Source organism: Taudactylus pleione, unplaced genomic scaffold, assembly GCF_031769625.1.
Source record: "Taudactylus pleione unplaced genomic scaffold, aTauple2 ptg000198l, whole genome shotgun sequence".
Taxonomy (NCBI): Eukaryota; Metazoa; Chordata; class Amphibia; order Anura; family Myobatrachidae; genus Taudactylus; species Taudactylus pleione.
This window is the reverse complement of record NW_028284600.1, coordinates 15052641-15073364: the sequence shown is the minus strand read 5'-3', so window position 1 is coordinate 15073364 and position 20724 is coordinate 15052641. Positions and strand designations below refer to the sequence as shown.

Genomic DNA, 20724 nt, shown 5'->3' with positions numbered 1-20724 from the left:
TTACCTGGATATTCACAATACAAATCAATACTGAGCCGCATTCAATTTGAGCCGAGCCGCGTTAAGTTAAAGCGGCCTGGACTTAACGCCGACTTCGCCTGTTTTGGAGGTGGAAAAGTATCGCGCGCATGCACACTTTACCCCGTATTCAATTTGAAAGTACGTGTAAACGGGACCTGGCGATACTTTAACAGGCAGAAAGTACTGTCAGATTTGGGGAAATCAGCCTGACACCCCCAAAATGATGCTCTGACATGGGGTTCACTATGGTACCCCCCAATTTGGCTTGCTGAAGGTATTTGTTGTTTTTAAATGGGCTCAGTAGCTGCTAAATAGCGTTTTTCTATACCTGATGCAGAATAGTATTTAGGAGTATTTTTTCCAGAAAATAAGTTATCCCAGCAAATTTGGGGTACTTAAAAATGGGGGTTAGCATATTTAAAGTTGAAAAAGTGAAGTTGAAAAAATCGTGAAAAATCCACCTGCTACAAGCACCTGCAATCAAAAAAACACTTGGGGCATACTTGGGGACCCCCCAGAGTCAAGTTCGCTAGTTTTTAAGTTTGTACCCCAACATTTTTTTTTGCCTGCCCCCCTTTTTAAAAGTAATTTTTTGGGGTGTCCTTAAGTATTTTTTTTTTTTTACACATATTACCTTTGGGGGACTGTCTGAAGGTTGCACGGGGGTTCCCGCAACTTTGCACCCCAAAACCCCAATTCTGCACTTTTTTTCTGCCTGCCATTCATATGCGATACTTTACCGCCTATTACATTGCATTGACTTTCCGCCTAGGCGGAAAGTCTTTCAAATTGAATACGGGGTAAAACCAAAACAGGCGATAATGACGTAATCGGCGGAAACTTAACGAGGATCCATACTTAATGCTTCAAATTGAATACGGGCCTATGTGGTCTTTTTGAGATCACCTAGATATAAAGAACATTTTATTCGTTCAAGCTGCCAATACTCTATATACAAGCTTATAATATAATATATTGTTATGTACAGAATGCTGCTAATTTACATTTTTTAAACTGTTGTGTTTTATGCTGTGTAATGGACACATTCCTACTTGATATATAGAAGAAGTGGTTATATTTGTTTTTATTTTGGATAGTGCATATAAGAGCTCATAGTGATATATGCTGTACTTATGCTGATTTTTATTGAGACAATATATGGTATGAATAAATATAATTGATTGTACTTGCACTCCAGCGCAGAATTTCTTTCTTTTTGTCTAAATTTGTGAGGTTGGCAACACCTCATATCTGCTGCAGGTGTGTACAGACCATTTATCAGCAGTTGGTCAATTAGGCGCTGAGATTACTAGAATACTTGCTCCTCCTCTCCTCCAACGGTTAGAGACTGGTTCGTTAGAATCGATTTCTATATGGAAATCATCTTCTACAGATGATAACTACACAGCTTTCAGAGATGCATGGTTGCATTGGATGGACTTCAAGGACACGAAAAGCTTTAAGGGTATTATTGCATCCCATCCCTCCTAAGCCTCTGGATGGTTTCCGGTACCCTAGGGGTCCATGGCCCCCTGGTTTTGTCACTGCTTGAGGTTTTGTTTAATTTGACCGGCCTTCTGTTTGCCTTTGTTGGACCCGGAGCTGTATTTATATATTTTTTATTTATTTATCTATTAGGTTTTTTTTATCTCTCTCTTTCCATTCCCCTCAAACCTGCGAGTTTAATATCTTTTTTTGATTTGTTAGTATTGTAAGGTTTTTTTTTGCTTTCTTTTTCTCATACTTTATTTGTATGTAAACTGTGATTTTTTTATGCGATTTTTATGTTTTGTTTATCTATTTTATGCAAATTAACCAATAAAAACCAATTTGCACTAAAAAATGGGTGACATGTCAAAGTGACTTATCCACGGATGCAAGTGTACTACATCCGAATGAAGAACAAGGCAAGCAGCGTTCCGGGTCCATTCATGAAGTTGCTAAAGGGCAAGTAATAAAGTTAAATATATATTAGTTTATTTAGATGCTTAGTAAACCTGGGGATGGGCTGGGGTAGGAGAGTATATTTGAGACACACGTGATAATGTGCACCATGTTCCTGACCTGACCTTAGTACCAAATGAAATGAGTTCATAACAGCTTTTTTGATAAGTGGGGCATATTCACATCAAGAACTTCTGTTTTATCAGCATTCATTTTGCATCCCAAGAGCTATGCTTCTGAACAAAGAATGGACAAGGGAGTGAGGTCATTGTTCGCATAAGTAAAAAATAACTTGTATAAACCACAATTTAGTTAGTGATGACTTGGAGACCAGCTCTATGAAGATTAACTCTTATTTTTGCTGCTAGAGGCAGTGGCGTAAGTTCCTCCCAGATGCCCGGAGGCAAGTTATAATTTGGTGCCCCCTCATCACAGCCATTGACACTGTTATGTAGCAATTTGCATGCAGACAGGCTATAGATAGATGATAGATGATAGAAGGCAGCAGCTGATGGTCTGACATGGAGCTCTCCACTAGTGTATGGTGGCTTCTCAGGTGCTGAGAAGGGTTGCCATGTATTGGGCGGCCGTGACGGTACACTCTGGGTACATAATTACAGCCCTAAGTGGGTTGAATATGTTGTGAACAATGGAGGAGGTGCCCCCTTCAGAGCTGGAGCCCGGCGGCAGGCGCCTCCATTGTCTCCCATAGTTCTGCCCCTGGCTAGAGGCTCTGTAATGAGGCTGAAGATGAGGGGAAGAGAGAGCAGACCTGGAGTGCACCATCTGGTAGGATAAAAGAAGTCATTGATAGATATGGTAACGTTGGGATGATGATAAAGGGCTAGGATGCTATTTAAACATTCAAACCCCATTCAGGCTAACATGTGCTGCAAAAGTTCAAACTAACTCTAAGAAATGCTTCCTTGGCATCCTGTTCAGAGATACTAAGCAGGGCTGCCATCAGAAATGGTGGGGCCCGGGACTGACAAAATTGGCAGGGCCTCACCCCCCCAGGTTATTAGAACCAGTCTCTGCCCAGCTGCCCAGCTTCCCCCCCCCCCCCACTCTACTCCCTCCCCTTCCCCGGTTATAAAATCTAGTCTCTGCCCAGTTTTTTTTCCCCCACTCCACTCCTCCCCCTTATTAGATCCAGTCTCTGCCCAGCTTTTCTTCCCCCCACTTCACTCCCCCGTTATTAAATGCAGTCTCTGCCCAGCTTCCCCCCCCTCCACTCCCCCCCCCGTTATTAGATCCAGTCTCTGTCTAGCTTCCCCCACCCCTGTTGTTAAATCCAGTCTCTGCCCAGCTTTTTTTTCCCCCACTCCACTCCCTCCCCTTCCCCGGTTATTAGATTCAGTCTCTGCCCGCTGTGCACAGCTTATTTTTCACTTACCTTATTTCCTTGAAGAATGTTTCGGCTTCTTCTCTGCCTCTTACCCAGCACTTCAGATGCTGCTCCAGCTCCTCTTGATCCACAGCTCCTCCTACTTCAGGCTTTATGGACCATAGGGGGCAGACGGGTGTCTATCATGCAGGTTGGTGGAGGAGTGGCCTGAGCGGGCCCGCTACCTCCTCCATTTATGAGGACCCAGTTGGCGGCCGGTAGCTGGGCCCCTTTTCTTCTGTTCATGGGGCTAGTTCGGGCTGCAAGCTGTGCAGTGGCGGTAGGAGTGGGCAGGTCCTGGCCGCCCCCCCCGCTTCAGCCAGGGTCCGGGCCCGGGACTCCAGTCCTGGCAATCCCCCCCTGAGGGCGGCCCTGATACTAAGTACTCTATAGAACTGCATCAAAAGGTTTTCACCTATAGCAAGCCATCTTTCCCATAGAGCTTACCAGTATTTGAATGCCCCCAGGTCTACAAGCTCCATAGAGTAGCGGGTTGGGTATGAAATGCCGACAGCAGGGAAGCCATCTGACTAAATACCGACGCTGAAATGGCCCGAACGCTGAAGATTCCGACTGGGGCTGGTGAGTACCCTAACCCTCCCTTAGTGGTGCCTAACCCTAACCTCCCCCCAGTGGTGTCTAACCCTAACCTCCCCCCGGGGGTGCCTAAACCTAACCCCATCTTCCCACAACCTAAACCTAACCCTCCCTAGGTGGTGCCTAACCCTCAGCCCCCCGCGGGTTTCCTATCCTAACCCTCCACCCCTCTCCCCACATGGTTAAGCGCTAACTCAGACCAGCTTACCTTCTTTTGGGAACCCGTCTGTCTAGATACTGGCATCGGGATCTAGACTGGTGTCTGTGTTTAGTCCCACATTGGGACTTAGTCAGATGGCTTCCCGGCCGTCGCATTAATTTTTCAGGGTACTGTGGGAAGAACTGAATGGAAGAGAATGGAACTCTGAAGGAGGCAGACAGACAGGGGCAGTTCAGTTGGTATTAGTATGGATGTATTAGTTGCTGGATTCGGTGATACAGCCTGAAGTCAAATTAGCAGGACAGGGTCAAGGCAGTATTCAAACCAATGTCAGAAACTGGCAGTGGACAAGGTATGATCAGTAAACAATTGGGCTTAGTGGTTGGCAGTGGGCAAGGCAAGTTCAGTAACACTCAAAGGTCAGGGATAGGCAGCTGCAAGATGTCGGTGACAAACCAAGATCAGGGCAGGCAGTGGTCAAGAGCAGATTCCATTTAGAAAAGGTCAACAACAATCTGGATCACAACAAAGAAGTGGAACGCAGGTTCAGCGCACTGGTTAAGTAGAAGCTATCGCAAGCAGCAGTACAATAAACAAGGAGCTTTAATTAGTCATGTGAAGCCAATGTGATGAGGCCTGAGAAATGAGCCTTCTCCTAATAAAAACACCAGCAGCACCTGTGAGGAAAGGCAACCCAGGAGGAGGAAGGACACTGTCTGCAGTTGGATTCAATCCGGCACTGAAGCTGAAAGAGCAGCAACATCTTAAAACAGGATGCAAGTGACTGTTGCCAGGCAATGGTCATGAGAAGAAAGATGCCTGCCAATGAGCTGAACATTACTCCTCCCATTTGAGGAGTGGTTAAATTATTATTATTAACAAACCTGACCTTGAACCTTCTCAGAGACCCAATTTTTTTTCCCTCAAACTCTTAGTGACCATTAAAAATTGGAAAGTTTGAACCCAAATACATTGACTTGCTTATTTTTTGTGACATTAATTAAACTGATGCTTGGAAATAAGGGCTGAATTTGAGTATCTAGGTAAACTATTCTTTATTTTCTGGGCCACAGCTAGTGGTCTTTTATTGGATCCAATATGATGATGTACCTTCACAGAATCATATATTCCTCTGCAAACCTCATAAGTTGGGCAAAGAACTTAGTAAAAGAAACTTGCTTTGGAGGGTATTAGGTGTGTAAACTAAGTCTGGAGTCAAGATCAGGAATTCAGGAATGTGTACAATGTACCAATTTGATGATGACTGATGTTTCTTGGGTTACAAAAATAATAAAAAAATAAAGAAAAAAAACAGCCTGCCTCTAAAATAAGTAACCATCATCAGTCTTACAGCCTGGGCTGGTTACCACTAAAGCTGTATAAAACAACGGACATGGGGTTTCCCTGAAAGAGCAGTAACCAGCACCAGGCTGTGCTAGTCTAGGCTACTTATTCTACAACAGGGCCCCACAGCATTGGGCCCCATTATAATGTGAAACCAGCACCAGACCAGACAGTATGTAGCTGAAATTCTAGGAAGGTACAGCTCTGAGTTGAATAGCACTGGTGTTCATGCTGGAAGCCCTAGGAGAGTGTGGTTCACGGGTCCTGGAATATCCAATCAACCATTGGCTGCCAGACATTGCGGGGAATTGTAGGTCCACAGAAGTTCTTAATCTATTATTCATATTGTAATATTATTATGGCAACCAATTCCTGATGTATGGAAGGGAGTGGGGGGTGTCACGTTTTTGCATTCCCAACTTCCCTATGAATTTTAGTTCCATGCTGATCATGTTGGGGCTGTTTTCACATTATGACAGGGTGACCCCGTTTCGCTGTTATGATGACCAGTCACATCCGACATATCCTGGTGCTGATTACCAATTGCTCAGGGATGTTGCGTACTTGTTGTTTCTCTAACTTAGTGTGAATAAGCCCAGACTATAGAAATATATTTATCCATTTCTTTTTCTTTTTAGCTCAGTAAAGACAAAAGTTGATGCTGTCATCATTATCCATTTTTACATCAGTCCATCAGAACCTGCAACACATACACTCTCTTCCTAGTTGGTTTACAGAAGAATAACTTGGTAAGAAAGTATAATAAGAAAAATGTGAAATGCGCACAGAAATATTTGGAGATAACTTCAGAGGGCACTGGAACAGAAGATAATTCAAATGATTGCAATACTGTGACATAGAAGCTCTTGTATCTCTCAAATATACAACCTCGTCTCTCAGTATAATAAAGTAGCAGATAGTCCCATCTGGGCTAAGTTGACCAAGGTTCAATAGTATTATCACTGGAAGCAGTAAGTATTCATTATGGTTGAATATTATGTAATACAGGGGATGATCCCTCTCCAGTGATGATCTTCCCCTGGGGTCACCGATTGCTGATACAGGTTGAGTCTCCCATAGCCAAATATTCCAAAATACAGAATAATTTTGGCATGACTGAGATGATGAAACCTTTGATTTTTGATGGTTTAATGTACACAAAATGTGTCTAAGGCACAAACTATTAAAAATATTGTATAAAATTACCTTCAGGCTGTGTGTATAAGGTGTATATAAATTAATTTCATTTATGTAAACTTTGCTTGAGCCACAAAATTATTGAAAATATTGTATAAAATGACCTGTAGGCTGTGTGTATAAGGTGTATATAACACATAAATGCATTCTGTGTGTGTATTTGGGTCCCATTCCCAAGATATCTCATTATGATATGCAAATATTCCAAAATACGGAGTATTCCGATATCCAAAATACCCCTGGTCCCAAGCATTTTGGATATGAGACTCAACCTGTATTATATTTATTTATTTATTAACAGTTTCTTATATAGCGCAGCATATTCCGTTGCGCTTTACAATTGGAAACATTTATAGAACAAAACAGGATAATAACAAACTATATATATATATATATTTCATTCTGTTGTAATATTAATTCACTGGGTTTTTTTGCTCCCTTTTGATATTTGATATTGTTTGTTCATCCAATTCTATCCCCTTTGTATGTTGCTAAGGATGTTTTCTGTCATCCTATAAATAAAAAAATAATAATAATAACAATTATAATAGTAATAAATAATTGCCTCATGAGAGGCACATGGCAGTGTGAAAGTGACACAAGTAAACTGTTGTCCAAAAATAAACTCTTTATTAAACTTTCTCTCTGTCTTGTTCTGCATTCTGCATATTGTGCACTTCCCCAGCTCTTATTATACTGTACTTCCATCATCTCTACTTTGTCTCAGGCTCCCCTATGTCATCACCAACACTTCTCTCACTCAGCCAGTGATCCATCCACACACATCACTGACACAGACTGGGCCCTTCCTCTCTCCTCCCTCTCTGCCCCCTCCCGGCGGCCACGCCCCCCTCACCCCGCCAGCCTAATCGTGGAATCCCTGTCAATCCAGCCCGGGAACACTATTGTAACGAGGCTTCCTATTGGCCGCCCGCTGCCCATGTAACCAATCAGACCGCGGCTACTATGGTGGAAGGAATAAATACAAGATGGCTCCTCATATAAAGGCAGTTATCTGGCTCCTCCGCGGCCACGGTAAAATATCGCCTTTAATTCGGTATAACCGGTGCGCCGGCTTCCGCTGTGGCCCTGAGGAGTGATTAACCCTTCTGGAGCTGGAATAGAAAAGGCCGGGTGTGGCCGGCGGCGATGTGGGCGGCTTAGCCGGCGCCATGCACTAGCTGCAACTGCTGCTCTGGAGGCAGAGGCGGGTCGCAGCCTGGAATCTAGGCCCCGGCTCTCCGAAGGCCTTCAGCCTCTGCTTGGGACGGCCTCGCCTACCCTGCGGGGGGCAGAGCGTAGCCCGGTGTGCGCCCCTGTGGGGAAGGGTCTCGTCATGGCCGTGTCCAGGTGGGTATGAGCCCGACTGGGTAGGGGTCACGCCACGCTGATGGGCAGACAGTGCTTGTACCCACACATGCCAGGCCAGTACTCTGCCATGCCCCCTTGTAGCAGGGTGCCAGTGCCAAACTACCAGCACACCATGTGCCATCTCACCACAGCATGAGCAGCCCCCCTCCACATCTATAGGTTAATACCCTGAGGGACCAAAGGCACCAAAATGATTTGGGCCACCTTCATCCCCATCCCCCTCCGAATTTGCCATTCACATGTCTCCCAAACATATATTCCCCCTTGCCCCCCCCCCCTCCCTCCCTCCAGTTTAGTGCATTCCTGGCATTAGTGCCCAGTGGGCCCTAGTCAGAAGCCCATGTTGCCTAATGAATGATGAGGCTCTGCCTAGGGGGTCGTGATCTAAATGTGCGATGTGCACGTATATAATGCACAGTTATAATACTTGGCACTGGTGACTGGATGGTTAGATGTGCCATTTACGTCCTGTAAGGAGCCCAGGCAGTACAGGCCCATCAATGCCAAATGATCATTTGCATCACATTGCAGATTTGCAGCACCTAGTATGATAAGCTTTAATCATAGTTTATCTTTGTTGTAACGTCTGCATCTGTGCAAAACAGCATTGTGATGATCTGCTAGTTCCTCATGCTGGGGAAAGACCTGTACCCCTGGTTCTGTTCTGTACTTTTGGCTGTCTTGTATTTTAGCCTTTTGTGTACATGTGTAAATATGAACATGTCAGCTATTGTACACTTCTAATTTTATTGAGCTTTAATGGCCTAGTGTGTGTGGTTTTTGTGTTTTCAATTTTATTTGTATTTACCATAGTAATCTTTCTGTCACCGTAATGGTTTGTTTTCAACATTTAAGTAAACTATAATAATTTGGTTATTTACAATTATGTCCAGGTGAAAATCTGCTCAATTTCAGCATTTGCCCATATTCATTATCGACCTCTAGATAGACTAAATAGAAACTACTTATTTCCTATAGAACTTTTTGATCAAATTATTATTATTCCTTTCATTATCTGGATTAGGAGAAAGCATTTTCAATAAACAAAGGTGTTTTTAAGGAAAAGGACATGTCCTTTTGATTGTGGCCACTTGTTTTTACTTGTGTTCCATATATACATTTTGGAGTATAGAGAATTATTTGTTTATTTTCTACCTCACGCCTTCTGGCTGTATAGACCTATATTTGCTGCATGTAGAAAAGAGTGAGGGGAACACTCCAAGTGCATTATGATTTTTGGTTGCTTGGTTTACCTGCAGTTGTATGTAGTTCTGTTTTATTTATACATATTGATGGCTCTCGGAGATCTTCTGTGTTTTTTATTTGTTATTATTGCCAAGTTTGCTTAATTGCACATGACTACATTTTGTAAGACATCCTTTGTCTTACAAAATGTAAGTCTTAATCAGCTACATTGCAGAATTAGGGCTTGCTACACATGATTGGCTTTTTATTGAAGTTACAAAACCTGATGCTAATTTTACAAAATTGATATATATTTTTTCTTTTTACCTGTGGAAGTAGCTAGTTAAGTTGCATACAGACCAAGGACTTCTGTTGGAACTGACTCACTCTGTTTTGAGAGAGCTTTAAATTGTTGCCAAAAAGGTAGTTTTTAGCTGCATGGCAAGTTGTGTGTTGTTTTTTTTGTTTTCTCCTCTCTCTAGTGTAGGGAGCTGGAATCTGGAACAGAGACTACATGTCACTGAGTTGATACATATTTGCTGAAACTTAATAGTTACTAACTGTTAAAATGTTTTGTTTTTTTTAACAAAGATTAACACATTCAGCTTGAACTTATTTATAGAAGGTATTTGGCATAATCATAGCCATTTTTTCCAACGGATGTTCTCCTGCGGAACAAAGAATAACTGCTCCATGTGAACTTGAAATTGTTCCTTAAGGCCCCCACATGGTACAATTTTTTTTTTTTATACAAGATTTGTCAGCTTTCGATTGATTGGAACGACCAATCGCTTAAATGGTGTGTTTTTTTTTTCTGATTGATCACTATCTGATGCGTACTCCCACGGGTCGTTCGTTGTGGTCTTTGATCTTTCCAACATGCAGAAAGATTTTGACTGGTCGTTCACGATATGCCACACATAGTCTCGATGGGTGACACAGATGCATCTAGCGTTGATCAGGGAGATCCGTTCTACATGCATCTGTCAATGACCCAGATGTAGGCACTGCTCAGGGAGATCCGTGCTACATGCATCTGTGTGTCTTTACCACAGAAGCTCGGATGGGAATCAGTGATAACTGCTTCTGTTTTAAAATGACACACCCGCGCACACACACCCCTTCCCCCCTAGACCCCCACCCCAACAGCTCTGAGCTTTTAGTTACAGATGTGATTTCCGGTTTTACTCGGATATGTTCGGATCTCAAAAACTACATCATATTGGCTATCCGGCTGTAACGTGTTTTGGATAGCTAATAAGATAAATCTGAACTTGCGATAAGAACCGAATATAACCGAACATGCACATCTCTACTTTTTAGTGACCCAGTGCTGGTTGTGCTAAATACAGGGGACAAACTACTTAGGGGTTCCCTCTCTGTAGCTCAACCAGCACTGGACTCTGAGCCGGTTCTGGAAATACAGGGACAAAAAAAATGCATAGGGTTCCCCTGTAAATTCCAGCACCAAACTTTTTCTAGTGGGGGGGGGGGGGGTGCAATGTCACAGCCAGGGGAGCCCTTTCACCAGGTTCCTCAGCCAAAGCATTACCCTTGACTGCATGGGAGCTGGAGACCCCACAATAAAGGAGTCCCCTTCTCCAGGGCAACCCAGGCCTAGGCTGCTAGCAACGGGTATCTTTTTTTTTGCTAAAAATGCATCTAGGACGCACCAGGAGACTGCTGATTAATTTGATATGTGACGCTTGTATATCTGTGTGCGACTGAGACTTGAAACACAACTTGGCATGAGAAAAAACTGACCACTGTATTGTAGCAATTCACATGCTGATTAAGAGACTAGAAGTTGCACAGATATACCAGTGTCGCATATAAAATTAATTAAACAGTTTCCTGGTGCATCCTAGTCTCATTGGATTGCAACTTAGATGCATTTTCGGCATAAAAGACTTCCGGCGCTCGCAGGATCTCACGTGACCAGTCGCGCTAAGAGGACTGATGTTTGAAGTGACTGCAGCAAAGATGAGTACCTATATACATACACACAGCATATGAGTAAGGAGAGTTCCCAAGGGAATCGTGAACCTATATCTGAAGGCTTGTGGGGTTTCTCATCACTCTTTTCCACTATTGCCCTGCACAATATGGCAGAGGTTGCCAAACTACTCCACCATTACAGTCCAGGTTTTAAGGATATCCATACGGAGTCCAGATGGCTAATTGATGCACTAATTAAGTCGCCTGTGCTCAAGCATGGATTTCCTTTAAAACCTGGACTGTAATGGCGGAGTTTGGGAACCTCTGTAGTTCATGACTTTATAGAGGCTCTGCCAGAGGTTCCCAAACGCTGCCATTACAGTCCAGGTTTTAAGGTTATCCATGCTTGAGCACAGGTGACTTAATTAGTACCCCAGTCAATTTGATTTACCAATCTGGAACCAAGCATGGATATCCTTTAAAACCTGGACTGTAATGGCAGAGTTTGGGAACCTCTGGGCAATGCTATTTATGTGTTATATCTTTTTATGCATGTATTGATGAACGTTTGTGAACATTGAAAGTGGCTTTGCAGAACTACTCACATTTATTGTTGCTTAAGATATACATACATACATAGCGTTCCCGCTAGGCTGTTTTAGCGGAGCGCGGCGCCCTGCCCTCTTTCTGGAAGGCAAAAAGCGCGCTGCCCTCCAGAAGGAGGGCAAAAAGCGCCCTGCCCTAACAGCCTGCGGAAACCGTCTTCACCCGCGTGTCGCAGTGTCCCGCGGGTGAAGAAATGTGCGGTGACCCGGTCACCGCCGGAGAATAGACGCCGGGCGCATGCGCCCCGCATCTATTCTCACTGTCTGCAGGGCTTGGGGGCTGCCCGGCATGTCCGTAAGTGCTGGGCACGCCCCCATGAGTGACGAAAAGGGGATGCGTCTTATAGACACGCCCCCTTTTCGATGACCATGCCTCCTTCTCGGTCGCGCGCGCCGAAGGCGCGCGCACAGACATGCCCTCTCTAGCTCCAGCGCCCTGCCTCCCGCCGGAGCTAGAGGGAACACTACATACATGCATGCATACACACACTGAAGTAAGGTGTGTTTTGTTTGTTTATTTCTGCTGGCTCCATTTTTCTGATTTTATTACACATTCGTGTTCCCAAATAGTTATTCTGATTTGCGAGGACTATTTGAGTATTTAGTGTGGGACAAAGGCAGGAAGCTTTTGTAGAAGGCGGTGTAATGTTCTATTAAGGTTTATAAGGAAGTACACCGCTCTAGATTTTTATGGGGTGTAAGATGAAATGGTGCAATTAAGCTGCTTGCTTGCAAAAGCAATCCCTCAAAGCTAAACATGTGGCAAAGCTGCCATTGTGCAGCTTTTCCTGTTAGAGTAGTGTTCATCATGTAAAATGTCCCGATTACCTCTTTCATAATTCATCTGCTATATGGCATTAAATAACCACTTGACTTAGAACATTTTCTGAGTTTGTTTTGGTAGATGGTGCTTCCAAAAACATGCATTGCTTTCTGTAAAGGGATGTAATTTGGGCCAACCAGGTTACACTTTGGGATGATCTTGCGCTGGGAAGCGGTCACATGGCTACCAAGAGGCATGCCCAGCATTTACAAAGGTGCTGGGCTTCCCCCAAGCTCTCCCCTCGCCGTGGATAAAGGGCGTGCACATTAACACTACAGTGTTGGTTCACTGTAAAATCCTGCTAAAACAAGCTAGCGGGAGCACTAGGTATGATTGTGGTAGTGCTTCAGGTGATGCGGACTTAAGTTTGGTACAAGAATTTTTGCGCTTCTCAGAAAATAAAGTGCATGAGATACTTGTGAGGCAAAAGGTTATCTGTCAATTGGTCAGTAAAGCCAAGGTAAAAAAATGTATTGCATACGGACAGGTTATTGAGGTACAGATGTGTCCTCATACATCTAGCCTCTATACGCCAGGCAGCACGACTTGCATGGCATGAGTGAGCAGCCAGGTCCCGTGAGACTGCTAGAGCCGAGCGTCTTTTTTTGGCAAAAATGCGTCTAAAGGGGCATTCACATGAGACGATATCTTTGAATGTTAACTATATCGTTCCGTGTGTATGCAATAAATGACCAACGATGCGTGTTCCCGCTGGATAACGATATCTTTGGTCGTCCGTACATGCAGGCCAATTTGGATGATATCTTCAAGAATTGCCTGTTCAGAAATGTGGCAGGATGACTTCACTGAAAGATATCTTTCATAGAGATCTGTCAGTGTGTGTGCACCCAATATCGTTTATCCTAAACTACCGAAAGTTCAAGGAAAATCGCTCAGCGATATCATTGATGCAGCTCATCGTTCCGTGTGTACCCAGCTTTAGTCGCAATGTGATGCAACTAGGATGCACCAGCAGACACTGCTGATTAATCTGATATGCCACACTTGTATATCTGTGTGCACCTGAGTCTGTATGAAGCACAACAGAACCAGTAATGAAAAAAAGCTGCAGCTGCTCCATTGTATCACCTCGTATACAGAGAGACTCAGTCACACACAGATATACAAGTGTTGCTTATCAACTTAATCAGCAAATCACAACTTACGGTACGTACAGACGTAGTGATCAGCCAGCGATACGATATCACTGGGCTGACTGATCGTCATGCACACTCCCTGGTGTGCTGGCTGATTGATATCGATCACCCAGCACACCACATACTTACCGTCGACTATTGCGATCGTCTATATTGAACAAGTTGACCGGCATGCACGGCCGATGGATGATATCGCTATCGTCCATAAGTGGCCGCACATCACTGGTCAAAGGTAAGTTGGTAGGGTCATTTTTAATATTTAACGATATCGTTATCGTTCAAATCGCTCTTTAAATTCGGTACTTGTGTACGCTCCATTAGACACATTTTTGGCAACAAAGGATGCAAAAGACGACGCCTGGCGCTAGCTGAGTCTCATGGGAACTTGTACGCCGAGAGGGGCTTTTCAGCACGACTGCAGCAAAAAAGTGTAAGGACACATCTATATCAAGTCCTTATTATAAGTGACCTCACATACTGCCTTTTTTTTACCTGACAAAAGGTTGATTTATTTTAAATATTATTTCTAGCTGGTAGTTTGGTGTTCAATTAAGTAGTTTATGATAAGTTGCTGTTAATTAAGTTTGCAAGCAGAGACCACCTATTACTTTCTAGGAGTAATACTCAATCTTGTTTTGTTCCTATTTGCTCCTATGTGTACTGTGCTGCAGGTCATGTTGGAGGTGTGTGTATGTGTGTGTGTGTGTGTGTATGTATATAGATATATATCTATCTCTTTTATACTCTATCCTGTTGTGTAGATACAATTTTATTTATTAAAGTCATAGTAGAATTTGGTATGCCTGGAGCCCTTCTGGGTCATTATTTGTAAGTGCTAAACAGGATGTTTGCCTTTTCAATGCTCTCATGTTGAGGTGAATGAGTTTATAGTACCCCTTTTACACCGGAGCTAAAACCCGGGTTATTGAAGGGTTATCCCGGGCAGCTCCCTGTTGTAAAATGGGAGAGTGTTGGATCGCCGGGTCGAGTGACCCGGCAATCCAACCCAGGTAACTAGCAGGGTTTAACACGGGCGTAGCCCGTGAAACCCTGCTGTGAGAACAGCGCACTCCGGGTCATGATGACCTGGAGTGCGCTGCTAGCCGGCCGATTGGTCCGGCTTCAGTGGCGCTTGGAGATGACGTCATCTCCAAGCGACCACTTTCACTCCGCAGAAGCCAGGTCTATGCAGACCCGACCCCGGTGTGAGCGGTGCGAACTCCGCGTCAGACACAGAATTTAGGTGGAAAAGGGGTATATCTGTGCTGACATGAGTTGCACAATGAAGAGAAGCATTAGGAATAATTAATTGGTGAAGTATATGGTTGCTTTTGGTGCAATGACTTGTCACCTGTGCTCAATCTGCATTAGAGCCTTAAATACTAGATGGCATTAAGGCAGAAAAGCATGTGGATATGGTTTTGTAACAGGTTGTTTCTGGTAGTCAAGCTGTGCTCATTGGGTGTGATGGTGGGGTTTTTTTGTTTTGTTTTTATCACCCATATAAATGTAAAGAATTATAAGTGATTATCTCTGACAAGTGTAACCAAACTTTCTTTTATGGTGATGTATTTAAAGTGTTTCAAGCAGTCACTCTGTTAATTCAGGACTGGACTGATAACGCCTGATTCAGGAGGCATTCAGAACTGGAGTTATGGCATCAAAGCCATGTTCTGGTTTAGGCACGAGACTACGAAGTGATCATTGCTGCATGTAAGAAAAGCTATTAAATACCAGCAGATCACACAGAGCAGCTTGGCGCAGTCACGGATACAGAGCTACTTATGGCTTGTCTGAAACGCATTATGCTTGCCTGGTTTTGCCAGGATAGACCGGATAGGATGATAAATTCTTTGATTTTTTTTTTTGTGGCTAAAAAAAGTCCAACTTGCCTGCTTAAAACTACACCACCTAAATCTGAGTGCTTTATATAATAATTTTTTTGTGATCACCATATGCTTTATTCCCTAATTTGTTAACATTTACAATACAGATTTTATATAATTTTTTTTATTTATTTTTTTGGATACAAATTGGCCTGTATAAAAAAAAAAATCATATTCTACATAGGTTTCAGGATCTTATCCGAGCTGAATGTATTTGAGTTTATGTATGTAAGGTATTTTGCTATACATTGCAGACTTCCTGTCCAGCAATCACATTTAAATGACATGGCAGTCAGCCTAAGATCTGTTTGCATTTGGCTACATGGCAAATGGTCTGAAATATCCCAAATTGATGAGCAGGCAATTGGATGAATACACTACTCCCTATTTTTAATCATGGTCTTGTCAGTTTGCTAATTTTGCCTAGTATGTACTTCAGCTAGATACATTTTGCCAATTTAAATCTCTTAATTGTATCACCTCAGTCTTTTTCTGGATTGAGTGTTACCGATAGTGCTGCATGCAAACTGGTATTTCATGAGATCTGACCCCTTTTAAGGAGTCTGTCGTTTTTGCACATGGTTTGTTCGATCAAATCACACTGCAGCCTGAAGGAAGGTAAGTCCGAGGCGCCCTTAGCGTTACCTGGAGGCCTTGGATTAGGGAGTCTAGCAGGGTTAGGTTTGGGGGCGGGGTGGGGGGTGGTGATAGATTAGGTATAGTCATCCCTAGGGGGTAGGGTTACAAACCCCAGGTAGAGACTAGGGGTAGGCCCCCCAGGAGGTTTAGGTTCAGGGAGCAATAAGAGGGTTTAGGTTAGGCACCCCCGGGCAGAGTTTAGGGTTAGGCACTAAGGGGGAGGTTAGGCACCACAAAGAGAGGATTAGGAGGGGGGCGGGGGAAGACACGGGAGTGGTTAGGGTACACAGGCTAAACAGCCGCCGGTATTTAAATCCCTTTCCAATTTTGGTGCCCTGTGCATGCAGCTGCACAATTCTACCAACTCAGCTTTGAGATGTGAATTTTTTATTCAAGGACACATTAAGGGAGTACATTTATGGGGGGACAAGAATGCCTGCCTTTTTAAGTTGTGGAGTTATTGCAAAGGTTTGCCAAGTAGCACCTTGCTCTTTGTTACACCAGGTCTGAGCTGGCTTCAGGCATGACATTTGTTTGGTGAAATTGCATCTTTAATTTTTTTTTTTCTTTTTATTATTATTTACATGGTGCACTTGCTCTCGCTGATCAGCTTTTCCTTTCTTTGGTTTGGTTTTTATGTAATTCTAGATTGAAGATGATTCTTACAATCATGCAAGGCCTGCTATGTTTGGTTAAAGCCATTCCCGAAAGTATTTAGGGGCATATTTATCATAATCTGCATTTCAGATGTGGAAAAGAGGTGATAAATGTGCCCAAATTTGCATGCAATATTTGAATGCAGCACATGAATGTATCAAATGTCTCATTCAGGGATAGCCCTTGCGAGAAAGCTCTGTCCCTGTAAATCACACCCTCCCCTCTGCACTTAAGGTATTGGCCAATAAATACTGAGATATTGTACTGCTGGTTAAACACCCCTCTCCCCTGCTCTGCTCAACTATCACTTACCTGCACCCAGGGACTGGTGATCGGTGAGCTCCTCCAGTGATCTGGTAATCTGATGGCTGTGCTCCTGCTCTGTGACCCCCAGTCATCTGATCTCTGCAGTAAATGGAGTTGCCGGCCGGTACTTAACAGCATCTCTGATCACTTTACAGATCAGATGACTGGGGTTACAGAGCATAGCGATCAAATGACTGGGTCACTGGTTCCTGGGTGTAGGTAAGCGTGTTTTTTTTAATTACTCTAATCAGCCTGTGGTATATCAGACACACAGGCTGATCACAGAAACCTTCTCTGGGCTGTGGTCTCCCTGCCAGCTGCCAGGAAAAGCTGAGCTGGAGTAGGTAAAATGGGGGCAAGCCTGCAGATGTTATTGCAGGGCTCCCTTCCAGTATTATTTTTACAACTTGCTTTAGTAAATTTGAGCATATTACAGTTCCCATTACAAGTATGGGAAATGCAATCTTCTTACTGAAAAAAACTCTTCCATGTACCCATTAGTACATTCCTGTGAGACTAAAATGTGAAAAGTGTGTGAAAACACCTGTTGTCACATTATTTTACAAAAAATTATATATATATATATAATATAATATATGCGCCCCTTAGGCAGTTTAAAACTGTCCACAGCCACATTTTTCTTTTTTCCTTATATTAAAGCAAAGTTGTAGGTAGTGGAGACTCCAGTGCCACTGACAGAGGAATTGGAATTTATCTACGTACATCGGCTTTGCTCACATAGAAGCAATATATCGGCATGTGATGAAGTCACACCTGTACTTGCCAAGGCACTCGCACACAATCTGTTAATAACTTCCATTATTGCCGCTGACCTCTGCACAACACCCTGCGTACCCCACATGAAACCCTTTCATATGACTGATTTTCCTTTTCTTCTCTTTTCTTCCTTGTAATAACTCTGTATCTAGCTACGATTATGTTGCAACATTGGATTCCATTTGTGACACTTGGGCCCACATTTAGCGCTCACTAAAGGAGTTCTATCCTTATTTCTGCATTTCACAAACCGCAGTAACCTGAGATTAGATCTTTTACATGGCGAGAGCGATGCGGTCCCCAGCAATGGAGACATGGCTGTGCCTTTTTCGGCTTCAGCAAAGTCTTCCAGGCACTGACGGATCCCCGTGGCACGCGCATAACACCGGTGCCCCGTCGCTGGCAGCGTTAGGCTGCCAGCAGCCCAGCGGAGGACCTCGCCGAGGACAAGGACTTTGCGGGACCTCGCTGGAGGGGTAAGTATTGGTAAATACCAGTGAATTTTTTGTTAGTATCACGGTGATGCTAAATGAAAAATTCTGTTTGCCTTTGTTGGTAAATGAGGGGGGCTCAATTTTAGTTTCACACCATTTGGGGGGGTCACATTATGTGTTATTAGTGTAGGTACAAAATGATCACCAGCCTCAACGAAAAGCATTCTGCTGCTTAGAGCTACAAAAGTGCACAGTGATCACACCCTATCCCCTTTGTTCTATTTCTTCCAAAATATGTATGTCACGTGTTCCACACATCTGTGTTTTAAATGAGTCATCCATATCTGTCTTGTATCTCCACATCTAGATCTACTCTGAACCCATGCTTGACCCCCCCCCCCTCTCATGGTTTCACCTGTACATAGCTTATAAATACCAGCTTTCTTTGCTTACCAGTAACGTAGGGATAATTTACATGAAAATAAATACATGCACAAACACAATACACAGACTAACAAAACTCAGTCCTCAACACAGACCTGTGCTAAAACACTTGATTACAAACAAAAGGTAAAGCATTATAAACTTCTTTGTATAACTTTGCAAGCCAATGTTTGGGTCTTCTAGTTATGGCTAAAAATGACAATTACTCTAAAGATAGTACCCTCAGACTAAAGCTGGCCACACACTAGACCAACTTACATCCAACCAGCCAGCTAGTTGATTGGTTGGAATGAAAATCTGGTAAGGTATGAAAGCAAATGACAATCAGCAATTTGCTCCCAAACGCCAGAAAATGGACAAAAACTGTTTGAACAAATTGTTTAGATCAAACATTTAACAAACTTGTCTGACGACCATTTTCATCTGTTTTCTGGCATTTAGGAGTAAATTGCTGATCATCAGTTACTCCCATACATTACCAGATTTTCATTCCAACCAATAAACTAGTTGGCTGGTTGGACAGATAATCTTTAGATGTGTGGCCAGCTTAAGTGTCATGGCGAAGGCAAGATTGCCAATCATGATATACATAGCTTCTGTCAAAAGTAGACCCATTGTATTGAATTTACAAACTACTGTATGGGTGTCAAGTGCTGTATTAGGTGAATAGGGGATGTTTGTGGCTGCTTGGGGTTATTAAGTAGCAGTGACTATTTTACATTTTTGGAAATGGGGAAGTCTTCATTTAGCAAGTGCTTATTAGGCTGAACAGTGAAAGCTGCACTTCTCAGTCTTGCGTCATCTGTACCTATGGCACCTTAAGGCTCTTTAGAAATGGTTTAATTATGTGTTAGCTCTGCAGTGTACCGTTCTGGGTATTCACTCTGTACATAAGTGATGTGTAAACAGCTGTGAAAGGTTGTCCTGCCACAATCTCACGCCACTTATCATCATAGATAATTTTCACTATGGTAACATTGTTCATTTGTCTATCAAACCTCTTAAAGGGGTGCGATTCAATTCAGTGCAATGTGAATAGTGCCAGGAAGGAGTTCCCGGAGCTATTCAATTGACCGCGCTGTTTAGTCCAACGAGAGGATTTCTGCTCACACCCTTCTGAGGTGCGAGCAGAAAGTGTTGGGCGCGATGTTTTCCGGCTTATCACGGCGGCACTTAAGTTGTAACTGGCATTCTCTGACTTAACATCAGGCTTAAGGCACAGTAACCAGCATCTCCTGAGTAAGTGCAGGGCCTGATGGGGACAATTGAATAGCTCCAGGAACTCCTTCCCAGTGCTATATGTATAGAGAGAAGTTGCAATGAGCAACCTGTGAGCTTCTACTTTTTTTTTTTTTTTTTTTTTTTTTTTATTGTTAAATTCTATAGAATGTACTTGATAAATCCCAGCTAGCAGCTGATTGGCTGATATGGGGAACTTCTCCACTCTTTAGAAAGTTTGGTTTATGTCCCCCCCCAATGAAGAGTGACAAAGCAGCTATGTTGATGAGATGCTTGTATGTTCTTTTCTTTGGGGGCGATTGAATTCAGCGAGAGTTGAATATCACCTGGAAGTTGGTCCCAAAGCTATTCAATTCAGTGCGCCATTTAGTCCGACTATTAAAAGTTAAGTCAGTGAATGCTTGTTCTCGCAATTCAACCTGGGTGTTTAGTCGTGAAAACCGGCATTCACCAAACAAAGGGCGGGCGAGGCCGATAGCGCAGAGCTAAGCTGGAAAACAGCCTTGCGGCTGGAACTTTCATCGGATTTCTCCTCGCACCCTCAGGAGGCTGCGAGAAGAAATCATTCAGTCGACCTAACCGCGCGCTATAATTGAATGTCTCCGGGACTGAC

The 20724-nt window shown here is 43.4% G+C and overlaps 1 protein-coding gene across 2 annotated transcripts in view; it reads left to right on the top strand.

Annotated features, from left to right (window-relative positions):
- Positions 1–7650: 7650 nt before the first annotated feature.
- The window catches only part of BTAF1 (B-TFIID TATA-box binding protein associated factor 1), a 115118-nt gene continuing 102044 nt past the window's right edge, over positions 7651–20724 (top strand). Inside the window, exon 1 of one of the 2 annotated variants that reach the window (XM_088476922.1) lies at positions 7651–8000. In XM_088476922.1, coding sequence (XP_088333048.1) covers positions 7987–8000 — 14 coding nt within the window. In that variant the 5' untranslated portion in view covers positions 7651–7986. The remainder of the gene's footprint in view (positions 8001–20724) is intronic. The other variant, XM_088476921.1, reaches the window with a different exon arrangement.